This window comes from Heptranchias perlo, chromosome 18 (genome assembly GCF_035084215.1).
Source record: "Heptranchias perlo isolate sHepPer1 chromosome 18, sHepPer1.hap1, whole genome shotgun sequence".
Lineage (NCBI taxonomy): Eukaryota > Metazoa > Chordata > Chondrichthyes > Hexanchiformes > Hexanchidae > Heptranchias > Heptranchias perlo.
The window spans coordinates 2,902,604-2,926,382 of NC_090342.1; the positions used below are offsets into that span (position 1 = coordinate 2,902,604).

The window sequence follows — 23,779 nt, forward strand, 5'->3', positions numbered from 1 at the left end:
GCCTTCTTGAACCGCTGCAGTCCGTGTGGTGACGGTTCTCCCACAGTGCTGTTAGGAAGGGAGTTCCAGGATTTTGACCCAGCGACAATGAAGGAACGGCGATATATTTCCAAGTCGGGATGGTGTGTGACTTGGAGGGGAACGTGCAGGTGGTGTTGTTCCCATGCGCCTGCTGCCCTTGTCCTTCTAGGTGGTAGAGGTCGCGGGTTTGGGAGGTGCTGTCGAAGAAGCCTTGGCGAGTTGCTGCAGTGCATCCTGTGGATGGTGCACACTGCAGCCACAGTGCGCCGGTGGTGAAGGGAGTGAATGTTTAGGGTGGTGGATGGGGTGCCAATCAAGTGGGCTGCTTTATCTTGGATGGTGTCGAGCTTCTTGAGTGTTGTTGGAGCTGCACTCATCCAGGCAAGTGGAGAGTATTCCATCACACTCCTGACTTGTGCCTTGTAGATGGTGGAAAGGCTTTGGGGAGTCAGGAGGTGAGTCACTCGCCGCAGAATACCCAGCCTCTGACCTGCTCTCGTAGCCACGGTATTTATATGGCTGGTCCAGTTAAGTTTCTGGTCAATGGTGACCCCCAGGATGTTGATGGTGGGGGATTCGGCGATGGTAATGCCGTTGAATGTCAAGGGGAGGTGGTTAGACTCTCTCTTGTTGGAGATGGTCATTGCCTGGCACTTATCTGGCGCGAATGTTACTTGCCACTTATGAGCCCAAGCCTGGATGTTGTCCAGGTCTTGCTGCATGCAGGCTCGGACTGCTTCATTATCTGAGGGGTTGCGAATGGAACTGATCACTGTGCAGTCATCAGCGAACATCCCCATTTCTGACCCTATGATGGAGGGAAGGTCATTGATGAAGCAGCTGAAGATGGTTGGGCCTAGGACACTGCCCTGAGGAACTCCTGCAGCAATGCCCTGGGGCTGAGATGATTGGCCTCCAACAACCACTACCATCTTCCTTTGTGCTAGGTATGACTCCAGCCACTGGAGAGGTTTCCCCCTTATTCCCATTGACTTCCATTTTACTAGGGCTCCTTGGTGCCACACTCGGTCAAATGCTGCCTTGATGTCAAGGGCAGTCACTCTCACCTCCCCTCTGGAATTCAGCTCTTTTGTCCATGTTTGGACCAAGGCTGTAATGAGGTCTGGAGCCGAGTGGTCCTGGCGGAACCCAAACTGAACATCGGTGAGCAGGTTATTGGTGAGTAAGTGCCGCTTGATAGCACTGTCGATGACACCTTCCATCACTTTGCTGATGATTGAGAGTAGACTGATGGGGCGGTAATTGGCCGGATTGGATTTGTCCTGCTTTTTGTGGACAGGACATACCTGGGCAATTTTCCACATTGTCGGGTGGATGCCAGTGTTGTAGCTGTACTGGAACAGCTTGGCTAGAGGCGCAGCTAGTTCTGGAGCACAAGTCTTCAGCACTACAGCTGGGATGTTGTCGGGGCCCATAGCCTTTGCTGTATCCAGTGCACTCAGCCGTTTCTTGATATCACGTGGAGTGAATCGAATTGGCCGAAGACTGGCTTCCGTGATGGTGGGGATATCGGGAGGAGGCTGAGATGGATTATCCACTCGGCACTTCTGGCTGAAGATGGTTGCAAACGCTTCAGCCTTGTCTTTTGCACTCACGTGCTGGACTCCGCCATCATTGAGAATGGGGATGTTTGCAGAGCCTCCTCCTCCCGTTAGTTGTTTAATTGTCCACCACCATTCACGACTGGATGTGGCAGGACTGCAGAGCTTTGATCTGATCCGTTGGTTGTGGAATCGCTTAGCTCTGTCTATAGCATGTTGCTTCTGCTGTTTAGCATGCATGTAGTCCTGAGTTGCAGCTTCACCAGGTTGGCACCTCATTTTTAGGTACGCCTGGTGCTGCTCCTGGCATGCTCTTCTACACTCCTCATTGAACCAGGGTTGATCCCCTGGCTTGTTGGTAATGGTAGAGTGAGGAATATGCCGGGCCATGAGGTTACAGATTGTGCTGGAATACAATTCTGCTGCTGCTGATGGCCCACAGCGCCTCATGGATGCCCAGTTTTGAGCTGCTGGATCTGTTCTGAATCTATCCCATTTAGCACGGTGGTAGTGCCACACAACACGTTGGATGGTGTCCTCAGTGCGAAGACGGGACTTCATCTCCACGAGGACTGCGCGGTGGTCACTCCTACCAATACTGTCATGGACAGATGCATTTGCGACAGGTAGATTGGTGAGGACGAGGTCAAGTAAGTTTTTCCCTCGTGTTGGTTCGCTCACCACCTGCCGCAGGCCCAGTCTAGCAGCTATGTCCTTCAGGACTCGGCCAGCTCGGTCAGTAGTGGTGCTACCGAGCCACTCTTGGTGATGGACATTGAAGTCCCCCACCCAGAGTACATTTTGTGCCCTTGCTACCCTCAGTGCTTCCTCCAAGTGGTGTTCAACATGGAGGAGGACTGATTCATCAGCTGAGGGAGGACGGTACTTGGTAATCAGCAGGAGGTTTCCTTGCCCATGTTTGACCTGATGCCATGAGATTTCATGGGGTCCAGAGTCAATGTTGAGGACTCCCAGGGCCACTCCCTCCTGACTGTATACCACTGTACCGCCACCTCTGGTGGGTCTGTCCTGCCGGTGGGACAGGACATATCCAGGGATGGTGATGGAAGAGTCTGGGACGTTGGCTGAAAGATATGATTCTGTGAGTATGGCTATGTCAGGCTGTTGCTTGACTAGTCTGTGGGACAGCTCTCCCAATTTTGGCACAAGTCCCCAGATGTTAGTAAGGAGGACCTTGCAGGGTCGACTGGGCTTGGTGTTTTGCCGCTGTCGTGTCCGGTGCCTCGTGGTCCGATGCCGGGTGGTCCGTCCGGTTTTATTCTTATTATGACTTTTCGTAGCGAGATTTTACAACTGAGTGGCTTGCTAGGCCATTTCAGAGGGCAATTAAGAATCAACCACATTGCTGTGGGTCTGGAGTCACATATAGGCCAGACCGGGTAAGGACGGCAGGTTTCCTTCCCTAAAGGACATTAGTGAACCAGATGGGTTTTTACGACAATCCGGTAGTTTCATGGCCATCATTACTGACACTAGTATTTTAATTCCAGATTTTTTTATTTAATTAATTGAATTTAATTAATTAATTGAATTTAAATTCGCCAGCTGCCGTGGCGGGATTTGAACTCATGACTCTGGATTTTAGTCCAGGCCTCTGGATTACTAGCCCAGTAACATAACCACTATGCTACCGTACCCAGATTGTTAGATCAATGGACCCTTATTGTGAAATTCTGATTTGGACAATAGACCTTTTGAAGAAGATATGTTTGATCTGGCAAAGCTCATATCTAAACACTCCTGGCAAAAACATCCTTCCAAGACCACTTTGTAAAATTACCCCGGAAGTTTACAAAACTCTTCCTTTTCCGAAATTCCAGTGTCTGCCCCAAGTAGTTGAGACTTGGTTTAGTGTTTGGCCAGAGCTCCACTTCAATCAAACTCATATCATTCTGTTCTCATTTTTGCTTTCAGGCCTGTTTTTTGGCGCTGTCTGTATCGGAATGGCTGGTTTAGCGTCACTAATGGGAAGCCTTTTACAGGTATTTAGTTGCTTGTTGGAATTTCATTTGTCCCAAGTTCTCCCCAGTGTCCTTGGCCAATATTTATCCCTCAACCAACATCACTAAAACAGATTATCTGGTCATTATCACGTTGTTGTTTGTGGGATCTTGCTGTGTGCAAATTGGCTGCTGCATTTCCTACATTACAACAGTGACTACACTTCAAAAGTACTCCATTGGCTGTAAAGTGCTTTGGGATGTCCTGAGGTCGTGAAAGGTGCTATAGAAATGCAAGTTCTTTCTTCTTTCTTTCTATTAATTAAGTTACAATTGTTATTATTTGGTGAAAATAACCAATGGGTAACCCAGTGTTTGCAGGGGAACGAGAGGTTGTTTGAGGTCAAAATGCTTCTGAAGGAGTATGATTTCTCCCACTTGCTTGTTTTTGTTCTAGACAATTGACTTTGTCCTGATTTAAAGAATGTGGCAGATAACACAGGCATCGAGTTGCCCCATCTAACTATTCTCCATGTTAGTATTAACCGTGCCTCAGTGGTTGGAACGCTCGCCTCTAAGTCAGGAAGTCATGGGTTCAGGTCCCACTCCATGACACTTAAGTACAAAATCTAGGCTGATGCTTCCAGTGTAGTACTGAGGGAGTGCTGCACTGTCAGAGGTGCTGTTCTTTGAATGAGATGTTAAACCGAGGCCCCATCTGCCCCCTTAGGTGGATGTAAAAGATCCAATGGCACTATTTGAAGAAGAGCAGGGGAGTTCTCCCTGGTGCCCTGGCCAATGTTTATCCCTCAGCCAACATCACTAAAAAACAAATAATTTAATAATTATCTCATTGCTGTTTGTGGGATCTTGCTGTGCGCAAATTAGCTGCCATGTTTCCTACATTACAACAGTGACTACACTTCAAAAGTACTTCACTGGCTGTAAACTACTTTGAGGTATCCTGAGGTTGTGAAAGGCACTATATAAATGCAAATTCTTTCTTTTACTAAACATTTGTCTCTCGGTACTTTACCTCCTGTATGTGTTTACATTCACAGGCAGCTCTCACTATTTTCGGAATAGTTGGAGGACCAGTCTTGGGATTGTTCACTTTAGGTATTTTGTTTTCTTGGGCCAATTCCACTGTAAGTATGACTTGCTGTTGAATGAATGTCTCAGGACACAACTCCATTGGGTGATATTTCATCCTTAGCATTTGCAGTCTTCCAATTAATAATTGAATTTTGAGCTTTCAACATGAAAATTTGCACCTCCAGTTACTTAGCAAATTCTAAACAGATTCAAAGTTTGATGTGCAGCCAAGAAAAAGGTATATTACTTTTTTCTATTGATTCTCGGGATGTGGGCATTGCTGGCAAGGCCGGCATTTATTGCCCATCCCCTAGTTGCCCTAAGAAAGTGCTGGGGGGCCTTATACAACTGAGTGGCTAACTAGGCCAATTCAGGGGGCAGTTAAGAGTCAACCACGATGGGACTGGAGTCACATATAGGCCCAGACCAGGTAAGGACGGCAAGTTTCCTTCCCTAAAGGGACATCAGTGAACCAGTTGGGTTTTTACAAACAATCCGACAGCTTCACGGTCACTTTTACCGATTCCAGCTTTTTATTTCCAAATTTTAAACTCAATTCAAATTCTCAGACTGCCCATGGTTTTATTCAAGTTCTCTGGATTACTAGTCCAGTAATATAACCACTACACTACCGTATAATATCACTTGTCCAAGATTGTGGTGCACAAGATGGGCTCCTGACATCTCTAAATTCACACAACATGAATTTACAGGAAAACATGTCACATTTTTGGTAATTGGAGCTCTGGGTAAGATTAAAATAACTTATCTTGTGATACTCTGATTGTGAAATATTAAGAAAGCTCAGATTGAAACACAATGCACGTTCTGTCTAACAGTTTGAACCTGACTAAAACTGCTACACATCCCAGTGAGGGTTTGCTCGAAGATCTTGTTACATAGTTCAACGACTCATTAGACCTTTTTCTAACTCGCGTTGGTTTCTAAAAAGAATTATGTCAAAGTTTCCTGTACAGCAATTCCTGGTTGTTCCTAAGCAACAAGATCAAACTTTGTAAGAACACCAGAGATACCAAGAAGGAACAAGGACGTAGACCATTTTAGGCCACCATCCGTTTTTTGCTCTATTTTGTGCCAATGCTACAAGACAGAGACAAAGGCAGATGAGATTATTCCTAATCTGTGCTGCCTGGGTATCTCTCGTATCCAACAGGGAAATGGCATTCCTGTCGTTCGTGGGACTGGACTACAGCCATGAGTTGGTAATTTGTTCTTGGGATGTGGGCGTTGTTGGCAAGGCTGGATTTATTGCCCATCCCTAGTTGCCCCTTGACAAGGTGGTGGTGGGCCGTCTTCTTGAACCGCTGTAGTCTGTGTGGTGAAGGTTCTCCCACAGTGCTGTTAGGTCAGGAGTTCCAGGATCCTGACCCAGCGACGATGAAGGAACGGCCGATATATGTACACGGCGGGATGGTGTGTGACTCGGAGAATTGACGATATTGCTGCTCTTGTCCCTCTTGGTGGTAGAGGTCACAGAGGAGCGAGGTGGTGGTGAAGGAGCCTTGGTGAGTTGCTGCAGTGCATCCTGTAAATGCTACATACTGCAGCTACGGTGCGCCATTGGTGGAGGGAGTGGATAATGACAATGTTAAACACGGGAAGGATTAGTTTTAAGGCAAGTAAGTTGTCTGCTTAGCAGGTTTACCCTATATTTACTGTTTGAGCAGCCTATCCACTCACTGCACACCAGTGACTGCTGAGAAGACGGTCACCTCAACACACATGGGCAATTTCACCCACCTTGTGATCGGTAGGTTTTCGTTGGGTAAGGGTTTTAAGGGATATGGAGAAAGGGCAGATAAATGGAGTTGAGGTTCAGATCAACCATGATCTGACTGGATGGTGGAACAGGCTCGAGGGGGTGAATAGCCTCCTCCTGTTCCTATGTTCTTAAGATGCAGTGTTGTAGCCTTATCTTGGGCCTGCACTCCCATCCTATCAAGCACAGTTCCCCGCTGGCAGCACAGAATTGGCGAATTTACCCCACAAACTCAGGACAGAGGTTTGAACGCATGAAATGAAGGTTTACAGTCATGAGTAAGTTGAACTTTCAGTGCTGACAGGAATTATCCGGTTCGATAGTTAATAAGGACACTTCCTCTACTGATCTCCTCGTTAATTCGCTCATCTGATCTGATCTGTTGCCTATGCTGTAGGGTGGAATCGTGGGATTGATCACTGGGTTTGCCTTTGCTTTGTGGATTGGAATTGGATCTCAGATCTACCCACCGACCCCACAGGCGACACTGCCTCTCAACCTCAGTACTGCCGGCTGTAACTTCAGCCGATCTCTTAATGAGACATCCTGGACCACCGAGATCCCTCGCACAACACCACCTGAAACCTCCAAAAATTACAGGTCAGTGCAAACCACCTGTGGAAATTCAGATTTGAGGAAAAAGACATTCAGCTCAATGCATCTCAGCATGTGGAACAGGATAGCTAATCTCTTGTCTTTGTAGGCCAGATAGGTGCTTTCTTGGTGGAGGCTTGGTCGGGAGGCGTGCATATAAAGATTAAATCCCTGTTCCCATGAATTCCCAGATATCTCAAGTTGCTGGTGTGCTGATTTAGGATTTATCCAACCAATGGGGCAAAAGCATTACGAACAGCACTTTGCAGTCTTCAGACCCACAAAACTCAAACTGGACAAATGGGAGGCGGAGGGGGTAAAACTTTTTAATAATATACCTTTTGGTGGCGGATGTTGCTTAGGCCGCTTAAGAATCCGGAGTGGAGTCGACCGGTCTTCTGCTCTGCTCTGCAATATCCAGTTTAGCAGAGGGGACCTAAAACAGGCGCTAGGCCCCTCATTTGCAACTCCTGTTTTAGGCGTCTCCCAGAGACACCTGAAAAAAAGGCCCAACCCAATATCTTTCAACCGTCCTTTGGACGCAAGATGTGGGTCCTCATTGCACCAGTTTTACACCCGTTAAATGTGCTCAACCAGGTTCAATTTCTACCCCAAATGTCTTGCTGTTTACAGAAGCTAAAAGTACAAGACTCCATAATAGTCAAACACCAGGTTTGTTGAGTTAAGTTTTTGAACATGTGCTAATAACATCCTAACATTTTAAATTTTATATACACACACACATACAAATAAAATGTTTATTTAGGGACAAGCATGTAAATACACTTGACCCTTGGATTGAGATTCAGTGGGTCCAACATTTACATTGAATGAATTTGATGAGAAGATAGAATAAAACTCATACATCAGACAGTGTTCAACAGGCCGTCTAGAAACTCAAGACACTTTTCACTACTAGACTGCTGGGGTCATCGACACAACCAACCACCCACTGACCGCCCAAGACTGTTAGTGTACTTCATCCAACACACACACACGTGCCATGCATAAAACCAACACCCAGATATTTAAGCCTGGATTTTCCAGTGTTACTACTCATTGTTCTGGTGTATATATCGGGCATTTTCTAGTGGCTGGGACGAGCAGAGGGTGGGAGTAACCATCTTAAACAGGTAGGTGCTTTATTTAAGGATTAATGTCAATCCTTCATGTCATTTCCCATTCCCAAGATGTCCAGTGTAAATTACACCCATTTGAAATGGGCATCCAGGATTGCTAGGAAACAGTAAACATCGTGGCGTTCGCAGAAGGGATAGAGTAATAAGGGAACGCCATTTTAGCACCACTTTTTCCCCTGCTGACACTTCGACTCTCATGAGCCTTTGTGCCAATTGTTCAAAATTCCATTACTGGCACAGAGGGGTTTCCCAATGATGTCTTTGCAAGAGGAGGAAGACCTATGGAGTGACGCCAGGCAGAGATGCCCGGTGCCCATCCACTGGGACCCTCACACCCCGAGAGATTTGCAATGAGTCGCGGTAACTTGTACTAATTGGTAGAGGCCTGGAAGCAGGTTTCTTATCTGCTCACTAGTGCAGACTGTGAAGGTGTAAGAGAGAAAAGCACAAAAGGAGCTTCCAAAACACAAATCAATAATTTGGTCCAATATCTCATTAATGCTTTGTATAGCACGTTGTGCAATAAGGTCTGCGTTGATGGGCGAGGTTCTAGTTATATTTTAATGAGGATTGTTCTCGTTCCACAGCGTTGAAACACCCGAGGTCTGGTATTCTTTATCCTACCTTTACTTAAGCACCTTTGCGACTTTAATAGTTATAATTGTTGGCCTAATCATCAGCTTATTAACAGGTACGTGCTTAATGTTTTCCGTTCACTCCCCACACATCAGCCCTCGCAATTTCCTGAAGTCCTGGTCACTATTTATCCCTCAACCAAAACCTAAAACAGATGAACTGGTCATTATCTCATTGCTGTTTGTGGGATCTTGCTGTGCGCAAATTGGCTGCTGCGTTTCCTACATTAGGGGTTACGGGGAGCGGGCAGATAATTGGACATGAATTTAGATTTGAGGTTAGGATCAGATCAGCCATGATCTTATTGAATGGTGGAGCAGGCTCCTATTTCTTATGTTCTTATTACAACAGCGACTACACTTCAAAGTACTTCATTGGCTGGAAGGCGCTTTGGGTCATCCCGAGGTTGTGAAGTTTTATCTTTCTTCTTTTCTTTCCAGTCTGAAAGTTGAACCCACAACTTTCATGACTCTGAGTGGGAGAACACTCCTGAGGTCCGCTGGTCTATCCCTGGTGTCACAGGAGAAAGTTCTTCATTTGACCTGTTCTATGAGTGCTCCCAATTTTCTGGTGACAAAAAACAATCACCAAAATCCCTTTGTGTGAGGCTCCACTCTGGGAGCTTCATCTCACAACACAGGCCCCATGGTGTCAACATCACTACGCTCCAGTGTGCTTGTTAGTTCCATCTCAAACTTTCCAACAGTCCCGACTTTTATCATTTTGGAATGAAAATTAAAATGAGCTTAAAGACTTCTGAAATGTCTCCTTTGGCTCGGTGTCAGTTTTTGTCTGATCACACTCCTGAGAAACACTCTGGGACACTTAACTACATTAAAGGCGCTATATAAATGCAAGTTGTGTTTGAGCAGATGCAACTTCAAGTGCAGGACTTGCTTGTGACTGATTTCATTACAAGTAGTCCCACGTGGCGATTGTGATAATAACCCAATCAGTGCACTTAAGCTTCACTAGATTGATTCCTGGGATGAGAGGGTTGTCCTATGAGGAGAGGTTGAGTAGAATGGGCCTATACTCTCTGGAGTTTAGAAGAATGAGAGGTGATCTCATTGAAACATATAAGATTCTGAGGGGGCTTGACAGGGTAGATGCTGAGAGGCTGTTTCCCCTGGCTGGAGAGTCTAGAACTAGGGGGCATAGTCTCAGGATAAGGGGTCGGCCATTTAGGACTGAGATGAGGAGGAATTTCTTCACTCAGAGGGTTGTGAATCTTTGGAATTCTCTACCCCAGAGTGCTTTGGAGAATATTCAAGACAGATCGATAAGATTTTGGACGCTAAGGGAATCAAGGGATATGGGGATAGGGCAGGAAAGTAGAGTTGAGGTAGAAGATCAGCCATGATCTTATTGAATTGCAGAAGAGGCTCGAGGGACCATATGGCCTACTCCTATTTCTTGTGTTCTTATGCTTAATGAAGCACTGCTGGCGTTAGTAAACTAAGTATACAGTTATTTTTCTGTGCAGTGTGCTGTCTGGTCATAGCATTCATAGATAAATATTTTGTCAGGAGGAAGAAAAGCTCATGTGGACACAGACTTACTGCTGAACTGGAAAGAGCTCTTGTGCTGCTTTCCCAGGTCTTCCAGTAGCGTAAGTAAAGCCTGTTATTTATTTTCCCTGTGTCTCCATTTTACATGAAGCCTCGTGTATTGCGCACACCTTCGTCCGTCACGCCTCGGGCGTCACGCCTCTTCATATGCAATTTATATGTCACATTTGCATCTGATTGGCTCAAATTTAATATTCATAAAATAGCAACAAATCACAACTGAGCAGATAGGTGCCTACCAATCAAACGCAAGGAACATAGATATATAAACTTCCAATAAGGGACTACTAAGGACATATGAAAAGGAATGAAGCATCAGCAAAATCTAACTATAAAAAGAAAGGAATCATTCAAATCACTCCAAACATTTTTTGAAAAACTTTACAGCTGCTCCTCTTGGCTTCTCCAATAAAGGTGAGAATTTAGGACTGAAATTAAGTTTTGTTATTTACGTTGTAAATCCTATTTATTCATTGACACTTCCCATGTTTGAAATACCTGTAACAGCGCTTTCCATCGGAGGCTGATTGAGGTGGAGCCTTGATTTCCAGACTCATCACCGCTACCTGCTCGTTCAAACTCACACTGCCTATAACGGATTATTGAGATTGGCAAATTCCATTCAGTTGACCGAAACATAACCAAATATTTATGGACAGGATGGAGCAAGAACCCAAGAATGTCGAATCAAACACTTATCCACATTTTGAGTAAATTGGCACAGGGTATCTGATCCATATCTTTAGAAATTTGGTGCCATGGGGCAAATATTTCTTCAGCATCACCTCCCAAACCCACAACCTCCACCACCAAGAAGGACAAGGGCAGCAGGTGCATGGGAACACCATAACTTCCAAGTTCCCCTCCAAGACACACACCATCCTGACTTGGACATATATCAATAGTTCCTTCATAGTCACGGTCAAAATCCTAGAACGCCCTTCCTAACAGTATTATGGGAGCACCTTCACCACATGGTCTGCAACGGTTCATGAAGGCGGCTCACCACCACTTTCGAGGGGCAACTAGGGATGGGCAATAAATGCTGGTCTTGCCAGTGATGCCCACATCCTAAAAATGAATAAAATGTTCTTTTTGGCCTGTTCTGGAATATCTTTGGGTCCATCACTGGACCATATGAAGGGCTCCCATTTTCTAATTCTTCACCTTGATGAGTGAACATCGAGTCACGAGGAAGAGCAGAGAATAATCAATCGGTACTTCTCGTTCTGTTTTACAGGACAGAGTCCAGATTATGACGAGGAAGCCATGTACTGACCCAGTTATTGGGAACAACAACCCAGCCTTCAGTCACGTGGAAATGGAGCGCACAGAGAAAAGGAATGCTGAAACATAAAATCCAGAGTGAGAAAAGGCCATTCGGTCCATCAAACCCAGGGTCCATGTATGATTACTAGATCATGGACAGCCCTTCAACACTACCCCGTGCGGAGCTTCACACAAGGGGAGTGTACTATGGAAATTCAGGTTTAGAGCTCACCGTGTCTGATTCGTGACCCGTGCAATTTTCCTTGTGGATTCATGCCTGAATTCCCATTATGCACAATTCTCCACCGGGAATATTAACTTGTAATGTTTACCCCAATCTGTCCTGCAAAAAAATTAAGCCGTGCTCTGATTATCTCTCTAACTCTCAATCCCCTTTCCCAATAGACGATTCTGCTCCTTTTTTTTAAAAAAAAAGGATGCCAGTTGACCTATCACAATCTCCGTTATCCCATGAGGAACAAAAATAGGTTTTGTATTTGTGTCCTCTAGTCCTGCATTCATTGTCCAAGTTAAATAGTTTGTTCATTTTAACTTTATCCGTACTTTTCACTATTTTGAAGATTGTAAGGGTCATTCTACAATCACAAGACTTTAAACTGTACTTGCTGGGTTAAAAATGTGACATTCCATATAACGTGGGTTAGTTTATATCTCAGACAGTGAAGAATGATCTGTTCCTCGTACGATGAAAGAGCTGTGACCAATTATGTAAGGAAGAGCAAACTCATCTGAATTCTTCACTCAATTTTTGCAAATGGATTTTTTTTGGGGGGGGGGTGGAAATTAAAATATATGAGCCATCTTCAAACTCCATGTGCATATTTATTTTAAATCTCTGCATCACAATATACAAGCAATAAATGTGGCTTTATGTTCACAAACTGATTTTAAATCATGAAAATTCAACATTCTGCTTTTTGGTTATTTACAAGTTTGCATTACAGATCAGTGTCAGAAACCATTTGAAAGCAGCAAGCTTCAAGAGAAAAAAAAAAAATCTGTAAACAAGATTTGTTTTTTGAGCTGCTAGTTAGGAGATGTGGAACAAACCAGATCAGAGAGACAGCAGGCAGGTTACAGAAATTATGCAAAATAGATTTCAGAAATTCTTATTTACATATCGAACGTGACTGTGTAAAAGTCTGGAGTCAGTTGATGGCAGGGAGAAGATGTAGAATTTGGGAGACGTAGCAAACTGGTGTAAAACAGTTACCCCTTTTAAGTAAAAATTGGCGTACAGAATTGCATTATATTATGAATAACATGTTCAACATGCTGGCAGGATTATAAATATTGAAAGGATCACATTTTGAGTTGCAAAAGTCTTCACAGTACATCCTCTCACTGTTGGATACTGAACAGTTTTTGTTTCCTGACATGCATTGAAGCTGCATTTTATTCAGTCTGTAGAATGGTACTTTCAGAAGTTGCAGGGAACCACTGCAAAATACGTAAACAGAGAAGGCAGGCTTAACCTGGGGGGAGAGAGGGGGATGGAGAAAGGGGGATGGCTGTTATTTTTGCGAGCAAAAGACAATTAGCAAAATATTAACAAATGAAAAAGTAGTTCAACCATTTCACATCAATTTAATCCCTAGGAATCAACAGCATTTCATAGAATCTTACAGTACAGAAAGAGGCCATTCAGCCCATTGTGCCTGTGCCAGCTCTTTGAGTGAGCTATCCAGTGTCCCACTACCCTGCTCTTTCCCCATAGCCCTGACATTTTTTTTCCCCCTTAAAGTATTTATCCAATTGCCTTTTGAAAGTTATTATTGAATCTGCTCCCACCACCCTTTCAGGCAGTGCGTCCCAGAGTGTTGTGAGACTCCCCATTGCTTACCCAGCTAGAACCATCCTATCCCTCAGGCCATTGGCTTGTAGGAGCTGAGTGAGAGAACAATCCAGCCTCAAGTGATCAATGGAATCTGGAGAGCTGACTTGTGATCCAGATTGGCTGGCCAATCACCAACAGCATTGCTGACCAGCCTGGTTCAGGTTACTGACACTACCCACGGATGCTTGACTTAGTTTCAAATTTCCACCAGGTCACCCTGAAGCCTTGAGCCCAAGGAGACCCTGCTGATCACTGCCTCCCCAAGGAGGATCTACCATGTAGACGTTTGATCAACACTACCTCAATAGAGCAGCACCATAACTAATGTTTTGCATTGATTACAATCAGCTTTTGCTCAGCAAACCAATCTATTTAAAGGATAAAAGGATTAGAAGATGAGCACGGGCTCGATGGGCCAAATGGCCTCTTTCTGTGCTGTAACCATTCTACGATAAGGATTAATACCTCAGTAGATGATGTGTGTGTTCACGGCCACTCGTTGTGGGAGCCCTTCCCATTTCTCTTCCTCTCATTCCGTTCCTTATGAAGTCGTTCGAGCTCAGCCTCGTACATCATTTCCTGAATAAGGTACTTTTCACGACGCATTCTATCCCTCAGGTTTTTTGGTAAGTCAGGAATCAAATACGCAATCAGGTTCTTAATACTAAAAACCAAATGCTGCAATCAATAAAGTATTAACAATCACCACACCAAGAAAAAGAAACACAAATACGAGCACACAGACTTTAAACCAGTCTCACTTTATACCCATCGATTCCTCTCGAGTAGAATTTTCCAATTTAAAATGGGGCCCTTTAGCAAAGCCATCAGAAATGTACCTGGTCACCGTACTGAATAATTTAAAACTCCATTCAAAGAGGGGGGTAAACTGTTCAAAAGTGATTTGCAATTACATAAAATCATCTGTAAAATAGACTGGTGATGTCACCGACAGTGAGACACGGCCTTTCATAACACTTAAGATTGATAACTTACGGTCACGTTACAATGATGCTTTGGATGAGGAGAGTATCTGAGAATTACAGTCATGGGTGAGGAATCTTTCACCTTTGAGAGAGCGCTGCAGTAACTCACCTTCACCGACAATTCTAGCTGTATGGTGCGTCAGCAAGTTATCGGAAAGCTCACATGAAATGAGTGACCATTCCTGTAAGTGTAAGTGTGGGTCAGTGGAAACCAGTTAACGAATACCTCAATCATTGCTTCTTGCTGTGTTCTGTCCCGTCCCTTATTTAACAGTGTGAGAGAAGTGACAAGTTACAGCCAGACTAAGGAACAAACCAGCCAGAAGCAGATGGTTGTATATTGTTCATTTACTTCCACAATTAGCAAAAGAATGAGATTACCTTTTGTCGCCCATCACTTGTCCATTATTCCTCCTTTCCTACTTCACTTTCTACTGGTTTCCTTTCAAGCCTCAACACGGGGAAAAATGACAAAGAAAATCTAAAAGATCCTCAAACGCACTCCCTTCTAACTCCAATAGGAACGTACAAGGAGGGCTGGAATTTAGGTCGGGACCCAGATATGCCAGGGCACGGTCTTGCAAGAGAATTCCTGAATGGTCCTAGCAAAGGGACGGATTCTCTACCTGTCCCGAGGCCAGCAGAGTAAGATGGGAAAAAACAAACAATCTGATACACATCACCATGACAGTTCCTTCACTTACCCTACCATGCACCCTCTAACAATAAAATTCATCACATAATAAACACACACACAAAAATCAAATACAACTACTACTACATCTTGCATTTATATAGCATCTTTAACGTAGTAAAACATCCCAAGATGCTTCACAGGAGCGATCAAACAAAATTTGACACTAAGCCACATAGGAGATATTAGGTGACCAAAAGCTTGGTCAAAGAGGTAGGTTTTAAGGAGCATCTTAATGGAGGAGAGAGAGGTGAAGAGGCAGAAAGGTTTAGGGAGGGAATTCCAGAGCTCAGTCGCCAACGGTGGAACGATCTTATTTCGTACATAAAGAGCTCAGGTTTCTCCAGGAGATCTCAATTGGTCGAGCCCGGACGATCGGCATTTCTCTACATCACCACCCGGACTTGAATGTTTCTTGGGTGACCAAAACGGAACGCAGTACAAGAGGTGCGGTCTGGCCAGGGCCCTACATGGTATCTTCCGATTTATACTCGACTGACCTGTGCACCACTCACTTTGTTTACTGCTGCTATGTGTGCATGTCACGTCTCCAACTATCAACCAAGGTCTAGGCCAGTTGGGCCGAATGGCCTGTTTCTGTGCTGTAAATTCTATGTCTTGTTATCCCATTCCTGATGTATGGAGCAGGCACATGGGCTCTTACAGTTTACCACCAAATAAGACTGGATCCTTTTGACCAATGGTGGCTCTGACGAATACTTGGAGGCCATTGGTACATCATCAAGAACAGGGAGATCAGAAGGTGCACAAGCCCCAGCAAACCAGTCAATGGGAAGGCCCTCCAATGGCTAGAGTCATACCCAACACAAAGGAAGATGAGTGTGGTTGTTGGAGGTCCGTATTCACAGCCCCAGGACATCACTGCATGACTTCAGGAAAAGGTCCTCAGGCAAACCATCTTCAGCTGCTTCATCAGTGACCTTCCCTCTGTCATCAGGTCAGGAGTGGGGCAGTTCAGTGATGATGGAGGATCACTCCGCTCCATTCACAACCCCTCTGATAAAGGAGCAGTCCACGCCAACCTAAAGCAGGACCTGGACAACATCCAGGCTCGGACTGACAAGTGGCAGGTAACGACTATTACATAAATGCCAGGCAACGACCAACTCAAACAAGAGAAAGTCTGGCCATCTGCCCGACCTTCAAATGGCACCACCATCACCGAGTCCCCCATCATCAACATCTTGGGGGTCACCACTGACCAGAAGCTTAACTGGAGCAGCCATACCAGCACCGTGGCTACAAGAGCAGGGCAGAGGCTGGGCACACTGCAACAGGAGCCCCATCTCCTAACCCCTCAAGGCCTCCTAGAAGCCTCAAGGAGTGTGATGGAATACTCTCCACTTGCCTGGATGGGAACAGCTGCAACAACACTCAAGAAGCTCGACACCATCAAGGCCAGAACAGTTTGTTTGATCGGTGACTGTCACTAGACTCAATAACCACCCCCTCCACCACCAGTGCAATGGGGCTGCAGTGTGTACAATCTACAGGATGCACTACAGCAACTCACCAAGGTTGCATCGAAAGCACCTCTGACCCCCCCCTCCCCCCGCTGACCTCTATCATCAGGAGAAGAAGAGCAGAAATAGTGTGGGAACACCCATCATCTCCTGACTCGGGACATATTTCTCCGTTCCATCATCATGATTGGGTCAATATCCCGGAATTCCTTATCAGACACCAATGTGGGAGCAATATCAGCAATTCAAGGAGCAGATCCACCTCCACCAATCTCAGGGCAACGAGGGGATGGGCAAAAGAGAGAGGCCTTACCAGCGACGTCCACAACCCGAGAACAAATAAAACAACAACACTGAATGTTTGAAGGGGGCGGGGGCAACGCATGGAACATCAGAGGGCAGGGAATGGGTCACACGGAGAGCGAAGGTTGCCGGGGGGGGGCGGGGGGGAGGGGGCCAAGGCCAACACAGGAATTTGCAGTTGAAGACGAGTTTTATAAATGGTTCCCTGTCCCACAACTCATCACAATGTAGGGGACTGAGGAAGGGGGGGGGGGGGGAAAGAGAGGAGGGAGATTGAGGAGTGGGACCGGGGGGATATCGTGGAATATGAGTCGGTGAATAGGTCACTGGAGAAACAGAGTCTGTGGATCAGAATTCGGACAGGTGTTTCCATCAGAGCAGCGCTGCTGAAATGAGAGAGAGTTATTGTTGCCGTGATTTAAATAGTTTCTTGCAATTACAGGCTCCCAAAAGAGAAATTAAACAGGTTCCTTACCTCAAATACAATGATAAAAGCTAGGCGAGCTGCTAATACATGCCAGAACTGGAGTGTGTAGGCATAAGGCTCTTTGGAATGAGGAGGCTCCCTATAGTCACGATACCTAGCAAATGGTTAAAAAAAAAAATCATTTTATGTTGGTCATTTTTAACAAACGATTTTAAAATCGATGCAAAGAATCCCTTTGGTTCATCTTGCAGTGCAGTACAGTTGCTGCAGAACACTGGTGTTTTAACATGTGGCTCAGTGGGTCGCTCTCTCTCACCTCTGGAGTGGGACTTGAACCCATGACCTTCTGACTCAGAGACTCGAGCACAAAATCCAGGCCGACCCTCACAGTGGAGTAGCGAGGGAGCGCCGCACCGCCGGAGGGGCAGTAGCGAGGGAGCGCCGCACCGCCGGAGGGGCAGTAGCGAGGGAGCGCCGCACCGCCGGAGGGGCAGTAGCGAGGGAGCGCCGCACCGCCGGAGGGGCCCTCAGGACGTCCCAAAGTGCTTTACAGCCAATGAAGTACTTTTGAAGTGTAGTCACTGTTGTAATGTAGAAAACGCGGCAGCCAATTTGCGCACAGCACGATCCCACAAAAAGCAATGTGATAATGTCCAGATAATCTGATTTTGTGGTTGAGGGATAAAGATTGGCCAGGACACCGGGGATAACTCCCTTGCTTGTCTTCAAATAACATCATGGGATTTTTACATTCACCTGAGCGTTCAGACGGGGCCTCGGTTTAACGTCTCATCCGAAAGATGCACGTCCGACAGGATTTTGTGCTCAAGTCTCTGGAGTGGGGCTGGAACCCACAACAAATCGGACTCAGAGGTGAGAGTGCTACCCACTGAACCACATCTGAATGCAAATAAATACTTCCATGGTGCAGCGCTACAGAGGACAAATTGCCCTGACTCTCTCCAAGGAAATTGAGGCTCGACATCTCCAACGATCTCCCAAACAGCTTTCTCACCTCAACAAGGACAACCCATGGGGTGGTACTCGTGTGCAAGAAGTTGTCTCAAAGTGAGTTACGTAAATAAGTTAAAATCCATTCAAAATAAACCCCAGCCTGCTCCCTCATCAAGTCCCCTATTCCCATCATCCTCAATGTACTTTCCAAGTTCCCCATTCCCAGGCACTTGACTTCAAAATTGTCTCCTCACAGTCTACTTCCTCCTTGGCTACACTGCATCTTCCCTTTGTGATATCTCCCCTGCTTCATCACCTCACGCGCCCTCTTATTCCTCTAATGCTGGGCGACTCCTTGCTCCTCACTCCCTCCTTCAGCCACTACAATCCCACCCTCTAGAACTCCGTGCCTGCTCCCCTCCACCTCCCTCCCTGCTTTCGAACCCCTTCTCTTCAATCGTTCCTTCAGTTCCCCCAACCTAAACCCCTTGGTCATTCCCTTTGTCCCTCCTACTCAATGCCCACACGGTTTATTCCTGACCCCACCGTATTTACGTAACTCACTTTGAGACAACTTCTTGCACACGAGTACCACCTCATGAGTTGTCCTTGTTTCTAAAGTTAAGACATCTCAACGTCACTTGGATTTTTAGGTCACTCACCAGCACAAGGCTTTTCTCGGATAAAGGACGGGCATTCGGACCAGCATCAGATGCAAAAAAGAAAACTGATTTTGGGCCAGTTCAGAAAACAGAGCCCAAAGCTCTTACCTGCACTCAGTCACTTCTGTGCCGAAAAAGTCACTCCCATTGGAATATGATTCAGAACGATGTTCAAAATCGGCCACCAGGAACACTGACAAACTGGCATTGACGTAACCAATCATACACCTGGAAAGGTACAACAAACAACTGGTTAATTCACACCCCACAAAACTCATCATGTCCGACCTGCACAGACACTGAGCGAGTCTCAGGGACCATGCAGAAAGTTCAAATCTGCATTCCCATTATTTGGGAGAAAACTCAGAAGTTGCTGATGGGGTTTCTGATGTAGAATATATCCATCATGAGGCAACAGTGCTGAGACAGGCCCGTGGAATTCAGCATGCCAAGCCAGCGAGTGAGAATCAAACACAAGGAGGGCCCAGTTTCCTGAGCTCCATGTGGCAGATACTGGTGACCCATCTTGGACATCCCTGATCCACGGTGTGGTCTAACCGATGATGCTGGAGTGAAAACGAACTACTGTCAAGATCAACATTTCAGGTCTGATCTCGGGGCCGGGCCACTTCCCGACACTTCTGGTCAGACACACCGGTGGGATTAGGAATGTAGAACAGGAGGAGGCCGTTCAGCCCCTTGAGCCTGTTCCGCCATTCGATGAGATCATGGATGATCTGTGTCCTATCTCCATCCACCCACCTTGGCTCCATATCCCTTAATACCCTTGGTTAGCACAAATCTATCGATCTCCGATTTAAAATTAGTAATTGAGCACCTACTGCTTTTTGTGGGAGAGAGTTCCACACTTCTACCACCCTTTGTGTGAAGAAGTGTTTCCTAACTTCTCTCCTCAATGGCCTGGCTCTGATTTTAAGGTTTATGTCCCCTTTTCCTAGACTCCCCCACCAGCAGGAAAAGTTTCTCTCTAACTACCCTATCAATCCCTTTCAAAATCGTAAAAACCACAACTAGATCACCCCTTTACCTTCTATATTCCGGAGAATACAAGCCTAGTTTATGTAATCTTTCCTCATAATCTAACCCTTGGGGCCCTGGTAACATTCTGGTCAATCTGCGCTGCACTCCTTCCGAGGCCAATATATCCTTTCTAAGGAGCGGTGCCCAGAACTGTACACAGTGCTCCAGATGTGGTCTAACCAGGGCTTTGTACCGCTGTAGCAATGTAGATTTGAACTAATGGACTCTGGAGTGACAGTCCATCGCCACGAGTTTATATCATACCCATCAACAACTCATTATCTCTGGCATTGATTCACCATCTTCCTTAATGTTCCAGGATTTTTTCTTTGATTTAATGATGAACTCTGAAGCCTGTTAGCAGGCCACGTTGTACGTGTGGTGACATCACGACACTCTGGAGTGTCTGCAAAGCTCACCAGCAATGGGGAAAATGTTTCTTATATTGCCAGCTGGAGGCCTGAAATTAGGCCTCTGTTCGGGCACACAAACTAATTTCTAGACTTTAAGATTGTTAAACTTCTAGGTTCATTTCTAGACGGATAGAATTGAAAAGCAAAGAAGTTATGTTAAACTTGTATCAAACCTTGGTTAGACCACACTTGGAGTATTGAGCACAGTTCTGGTATCCTTTCTATAATATGGAGACAAGAGGCACTGGAGAAGGTGCAAAAAAGATTCACAAGGATGATACCAGAACGGAGAGGATATACTTAACAGGAAAGGCTGAACAGGCTGGGACTCTTCTCTAGTTATGAGAAGATTTTTCCACTTGCAGGGGAGACCAAAACTAGGGGCCATAAATATAAGATAGTCACTAATAAATCCAATAGGGAATTCAGGAGAAACTTCTTTACCCAGAGAGTGGTGAGAATGTGGAACTCGCTACAACAAGGAGTGGTTGAGACAAATAGCATGGATGCATTTAAGGGGAAGCTCGATAAACACATGAGGGAGAAAGGAACAGAAGGATATGCTGACAGTTAGATAAATGAGAAGGGAGGAGGCTTATGGGGAGCATTTCTGTGCTGTAGTTTCGATGTACCTTGATTAACTTTCAGTAAAGTTGGAAGTCAAACTTACTTTTCTCCTGCCTGTCCTTGGCCTGCACAGGGCCCGTATTTATACGCGTACACCAAGCGAGGGATGAAATCAGAGGTCACTGCGATCACAAACGCGTTGGTAATGACAGACAGGATCCCAATGCCCTCCAGAATCCCGTACCAGATCCCTAATAAACAAACAAACAGCGGGTACAAAATGCAGAAAATATCATCAGTTGGTACGTTAGTCAACAAAATATTTTTTCTCTTCTTCCCCTTGATTTGATCTTGGGATGCGGCCAACACGTGGCGAGAGGATATTTATGGCCAATCGCTCGTTACCCTCAGCGTGTTAAGAGTCAACCCCCCCCCCCCAGGAGTAGATGTTTATGTGGGCTGCACATCAGCGGGTGGTGGGTGGAGCGTTCGGAATCACCGCTCCCAGCGCGCCAGAGAGAGGCCCCAACCATTTCCACGGCCGGGGCCTCATTTTAAATATTCAAAAGGCGAGCTGCCCGTACATTTGGGGCTGTAGCAGAGATCTTACTGATTGGCCGGGGGGGGGGACACGGGGATTCTGGTTGCTTCTCAGCGGAGATGTGCTGGCATTTTCTGGTTAATGGTGGAGGAGCTCATGGATTGTCCACCCGGCCCCTCGAAAATCACCACACAAAAGCCTCCATGCCCTGTTTTTGGAGCGGTCCCTTTAAGGACTGGCGATCGGCGAGCATTCCATCCAGAACAGAGTCCTCTTCCGCTGGGAACCTTCACAGCCTATTAGAAGGCCCCAATCAAAATGGCGGAACAATGGCAGGAACGAGAAGGCTGAGGGGGTGACCTGATCGAGGTCTTTAAGATTATGAAAAGGTTTGGTAGGGTAGACGTACAGAAAATGTTTCCACTTGTGGGGGGAGACTAGAACTAGGGCCCATAAATATAAGACAGTCACTAATAAATCCAATAGGGAATTCAGGAGAAGCTTCTTTACCCAGAGAGTGGTGAGAATGTGGAACTCGCTCCCACAAGGAGTAGTTGAGGCGAATAGTGTAGATGCATTTAAGGGGAAGCTCGATAAACACATGAGGGAGAAGGGAATAGAAGGATATTCTGATAGGGTGAGATGAAGTAGGGAGGAAGGAGACTCGTGTGGAGCATAAACACCGGGATAGACCAGTTGGGCCGAATGGCCTGTTTCTGTGCTGCAGACTGGATGTAACGAGACAGTAAACTCCGATTTTGAGCTTCATACCCGTGTAATGACAGGGCTGAAAATCGGGGCCATGATGTGGAACTGGAGTCAAGTGTAGGCCAGACGGTGTAGGGGTTGGGCAGGGTTACAGGAGTGAGCCAGTTGGATTTTTAACGACATTCATGGTTCAATTTCACATCTTGCAGTGTTGGGATTTGAACTTGTGACCTTTGGGTTGCTAGCCCAGCACCATGACCACTCGTCTACCCTCCCCCATGTGATATAAAGTCCTGTGAATGATGTGTGTAGAATAATAAAGACCTTATACACTGTAACATGGTTTGAAAACTCAAAAGGAAGCACATAATTCTCTCGGCAAATCAAGGAAAAAATTTTTTAAAAGATAAAATAGCAGATGTGTCACTGATAATCTATTACAGTCTCTGGAAGATTGCCTCTCAATGTTTTGCCGTGTTATAAAATGTGGCGGCAAATTCACTGAACCAAACCTTGTTAAATTAAAGAATTAATTCTTGCTACTGCTGCAATATATAATTGCAATCGAAGGATGCACTTCCATATTAGTGCAAATGGGCTTGGTATCAGCCGTGGCTCAGGGGGTAGCATTCGTGCCTCCGAGTCAGAAGATCGTGGGTTCAAGCCCCACTCTGGAGACTTGGCCGACGGTCCGAGTTCAGTACTGAGGGAGTGCTGCACTGTCGGAGGTGTCGTCTTTTACAGGAAACATCACAACGAGGTTCCTGTCTGCCCTCTCTCACGGCACTATTTCGAAGAGGAGCAGGGGGAGTTCTCCCCGGTGTCCTGGCCAATATTTATCCCTCAACCAACATCACTAAAACATTGGTCATTATACCATTGCTGTTCGTGGGATCTTGCTGTGCGCAAATTGGCTGCCGCGTTTCCTACATTGCAACAGTGACTACACTTCAAAAGTACTTCATTGGCTGTGTCTGTTTTTCCCATGGATCCTGCAGGGATGCTGGGAGTCTTCCCATTTGGTCCCAGGTAAGAAAATGTTTTGCCATTGTTTTGTCTCCATGCATCTTTCCCCCTGTATCTGGAATTCTCTTACTCCTCAAAACCGACCTCTTCAACCATTCCATTCATCGCTTCCCCTAACCCACTCTTCAGCTCATGCTCAGTATATGCTTCCTCCCCATGAAGTGCTTTTTACTTTCGTCCACCTTTCAGCTACGATTAATGAAGAGAATCATGCCGTTAACCTGGATTTTAATTTGCAACGTGACTACAGAGAGATTTGGGTGTCCTCGTACAAGAAACACAAAGTTAACATGCAGGCACAGCAAGCAATTAGGAAGGCAAATGGAACGCTGACCTTTATTGCAAGGGGGTTGGAGTACAAGAGTAAGGAAGTCTTACTACAGTTGTACAGGGCATTGGTGAGACCTCACCTGGAGTATTGTGTACAGTTTTGGTCTCCTTACCTAGGGAAGGATATACTTGCCTTGGAGGGGGTGCAATGAAGGTT

At 45.8% G+C, this 23,779-nt stretch overlaps 2 protein-coding genes across 5 annotated transcripts in view; one reads left to right on the forward strand and one right to left on the reverse strand.

Moving 5' to 3' along the window:
• The window catches only part of LOC137334504 (sodium-coupled monocarboxylate transporter 1-like), a 39,602-nt gene extending 27,047 nt beyond the window's left edge, over positions 1 to 12,555 (forward strand). Inside the window, exons 10-15 of one of the 2 annotated variants that reach the window (XM_067999218.1) lie at positions 3,519 to 3,586; positions 4,606 to 4,692; positions 6,817 to 7,019; positions 8,740 to 8,843; positions 10,318 to 10,400; positions 11,600 to 12,555. In XM_067999218.1, coding sequence (XP_067855319.1) covers positions 3,519 to 3,586; positions 4,606 to 4,692; positions 6,817 to 7,019; positions 8,740 to 8,843; positions 10,318 to 10,400; positions 11,600 to 11,716 — 662 coding nt within the window. In that variant the 3' untranslated portion in view covers positions 11,717 to 12,555. The remainder of the gene's footprint in view (positions 1 to 3,518; positions 3,587 to 4,605; positions 4,693 to 6,816; positions 7,020 to 8,739; positions 8,844 to 10,317; positions 10,401 to 11,599) is intronic. The other variant, XM_067999220.1, reaches the window with a different exon arrangement.
• Positions 12,452 to 23,779, reverse strand: part of LOC137334503 (anoctamin-4-like) — a 167,335-nt gene continuing 156,007 nt past the window's right edge. For all 3 annotated transcript variants that reach the window (XM_067999216.1, XM_067999215.1, XM_067999217.1), the window contains exons 22-26: positions 21,121 to 21,268; positions 19,105 to 19,224; positions 17,429 to 17,534; positions 13,952 to 14,164; positions 12,452 to 13,124 (exon numbers count right to left, since the gene is read on the reverse strand). In XM_067999216.1, the coding sequence (XP_067855317.1) occupies positions 13,973 to 14,164; positions 17,429 to 17,534; positions 19,105 to 19,224; positions 21,121 to 21,268 (566 nt within the window). In that variant the 3' untranslated portion in view covers positions 12,452 to 13,124; positions 13,952 to 13,972. The remainder of the gene's footprint in view (positions 13,125 to 13,951; positions 14,165 to 17,428; positions 17,535 to 19,104; positions 19,225 to 21,120; positions 21,269 to 23,779) is intronic.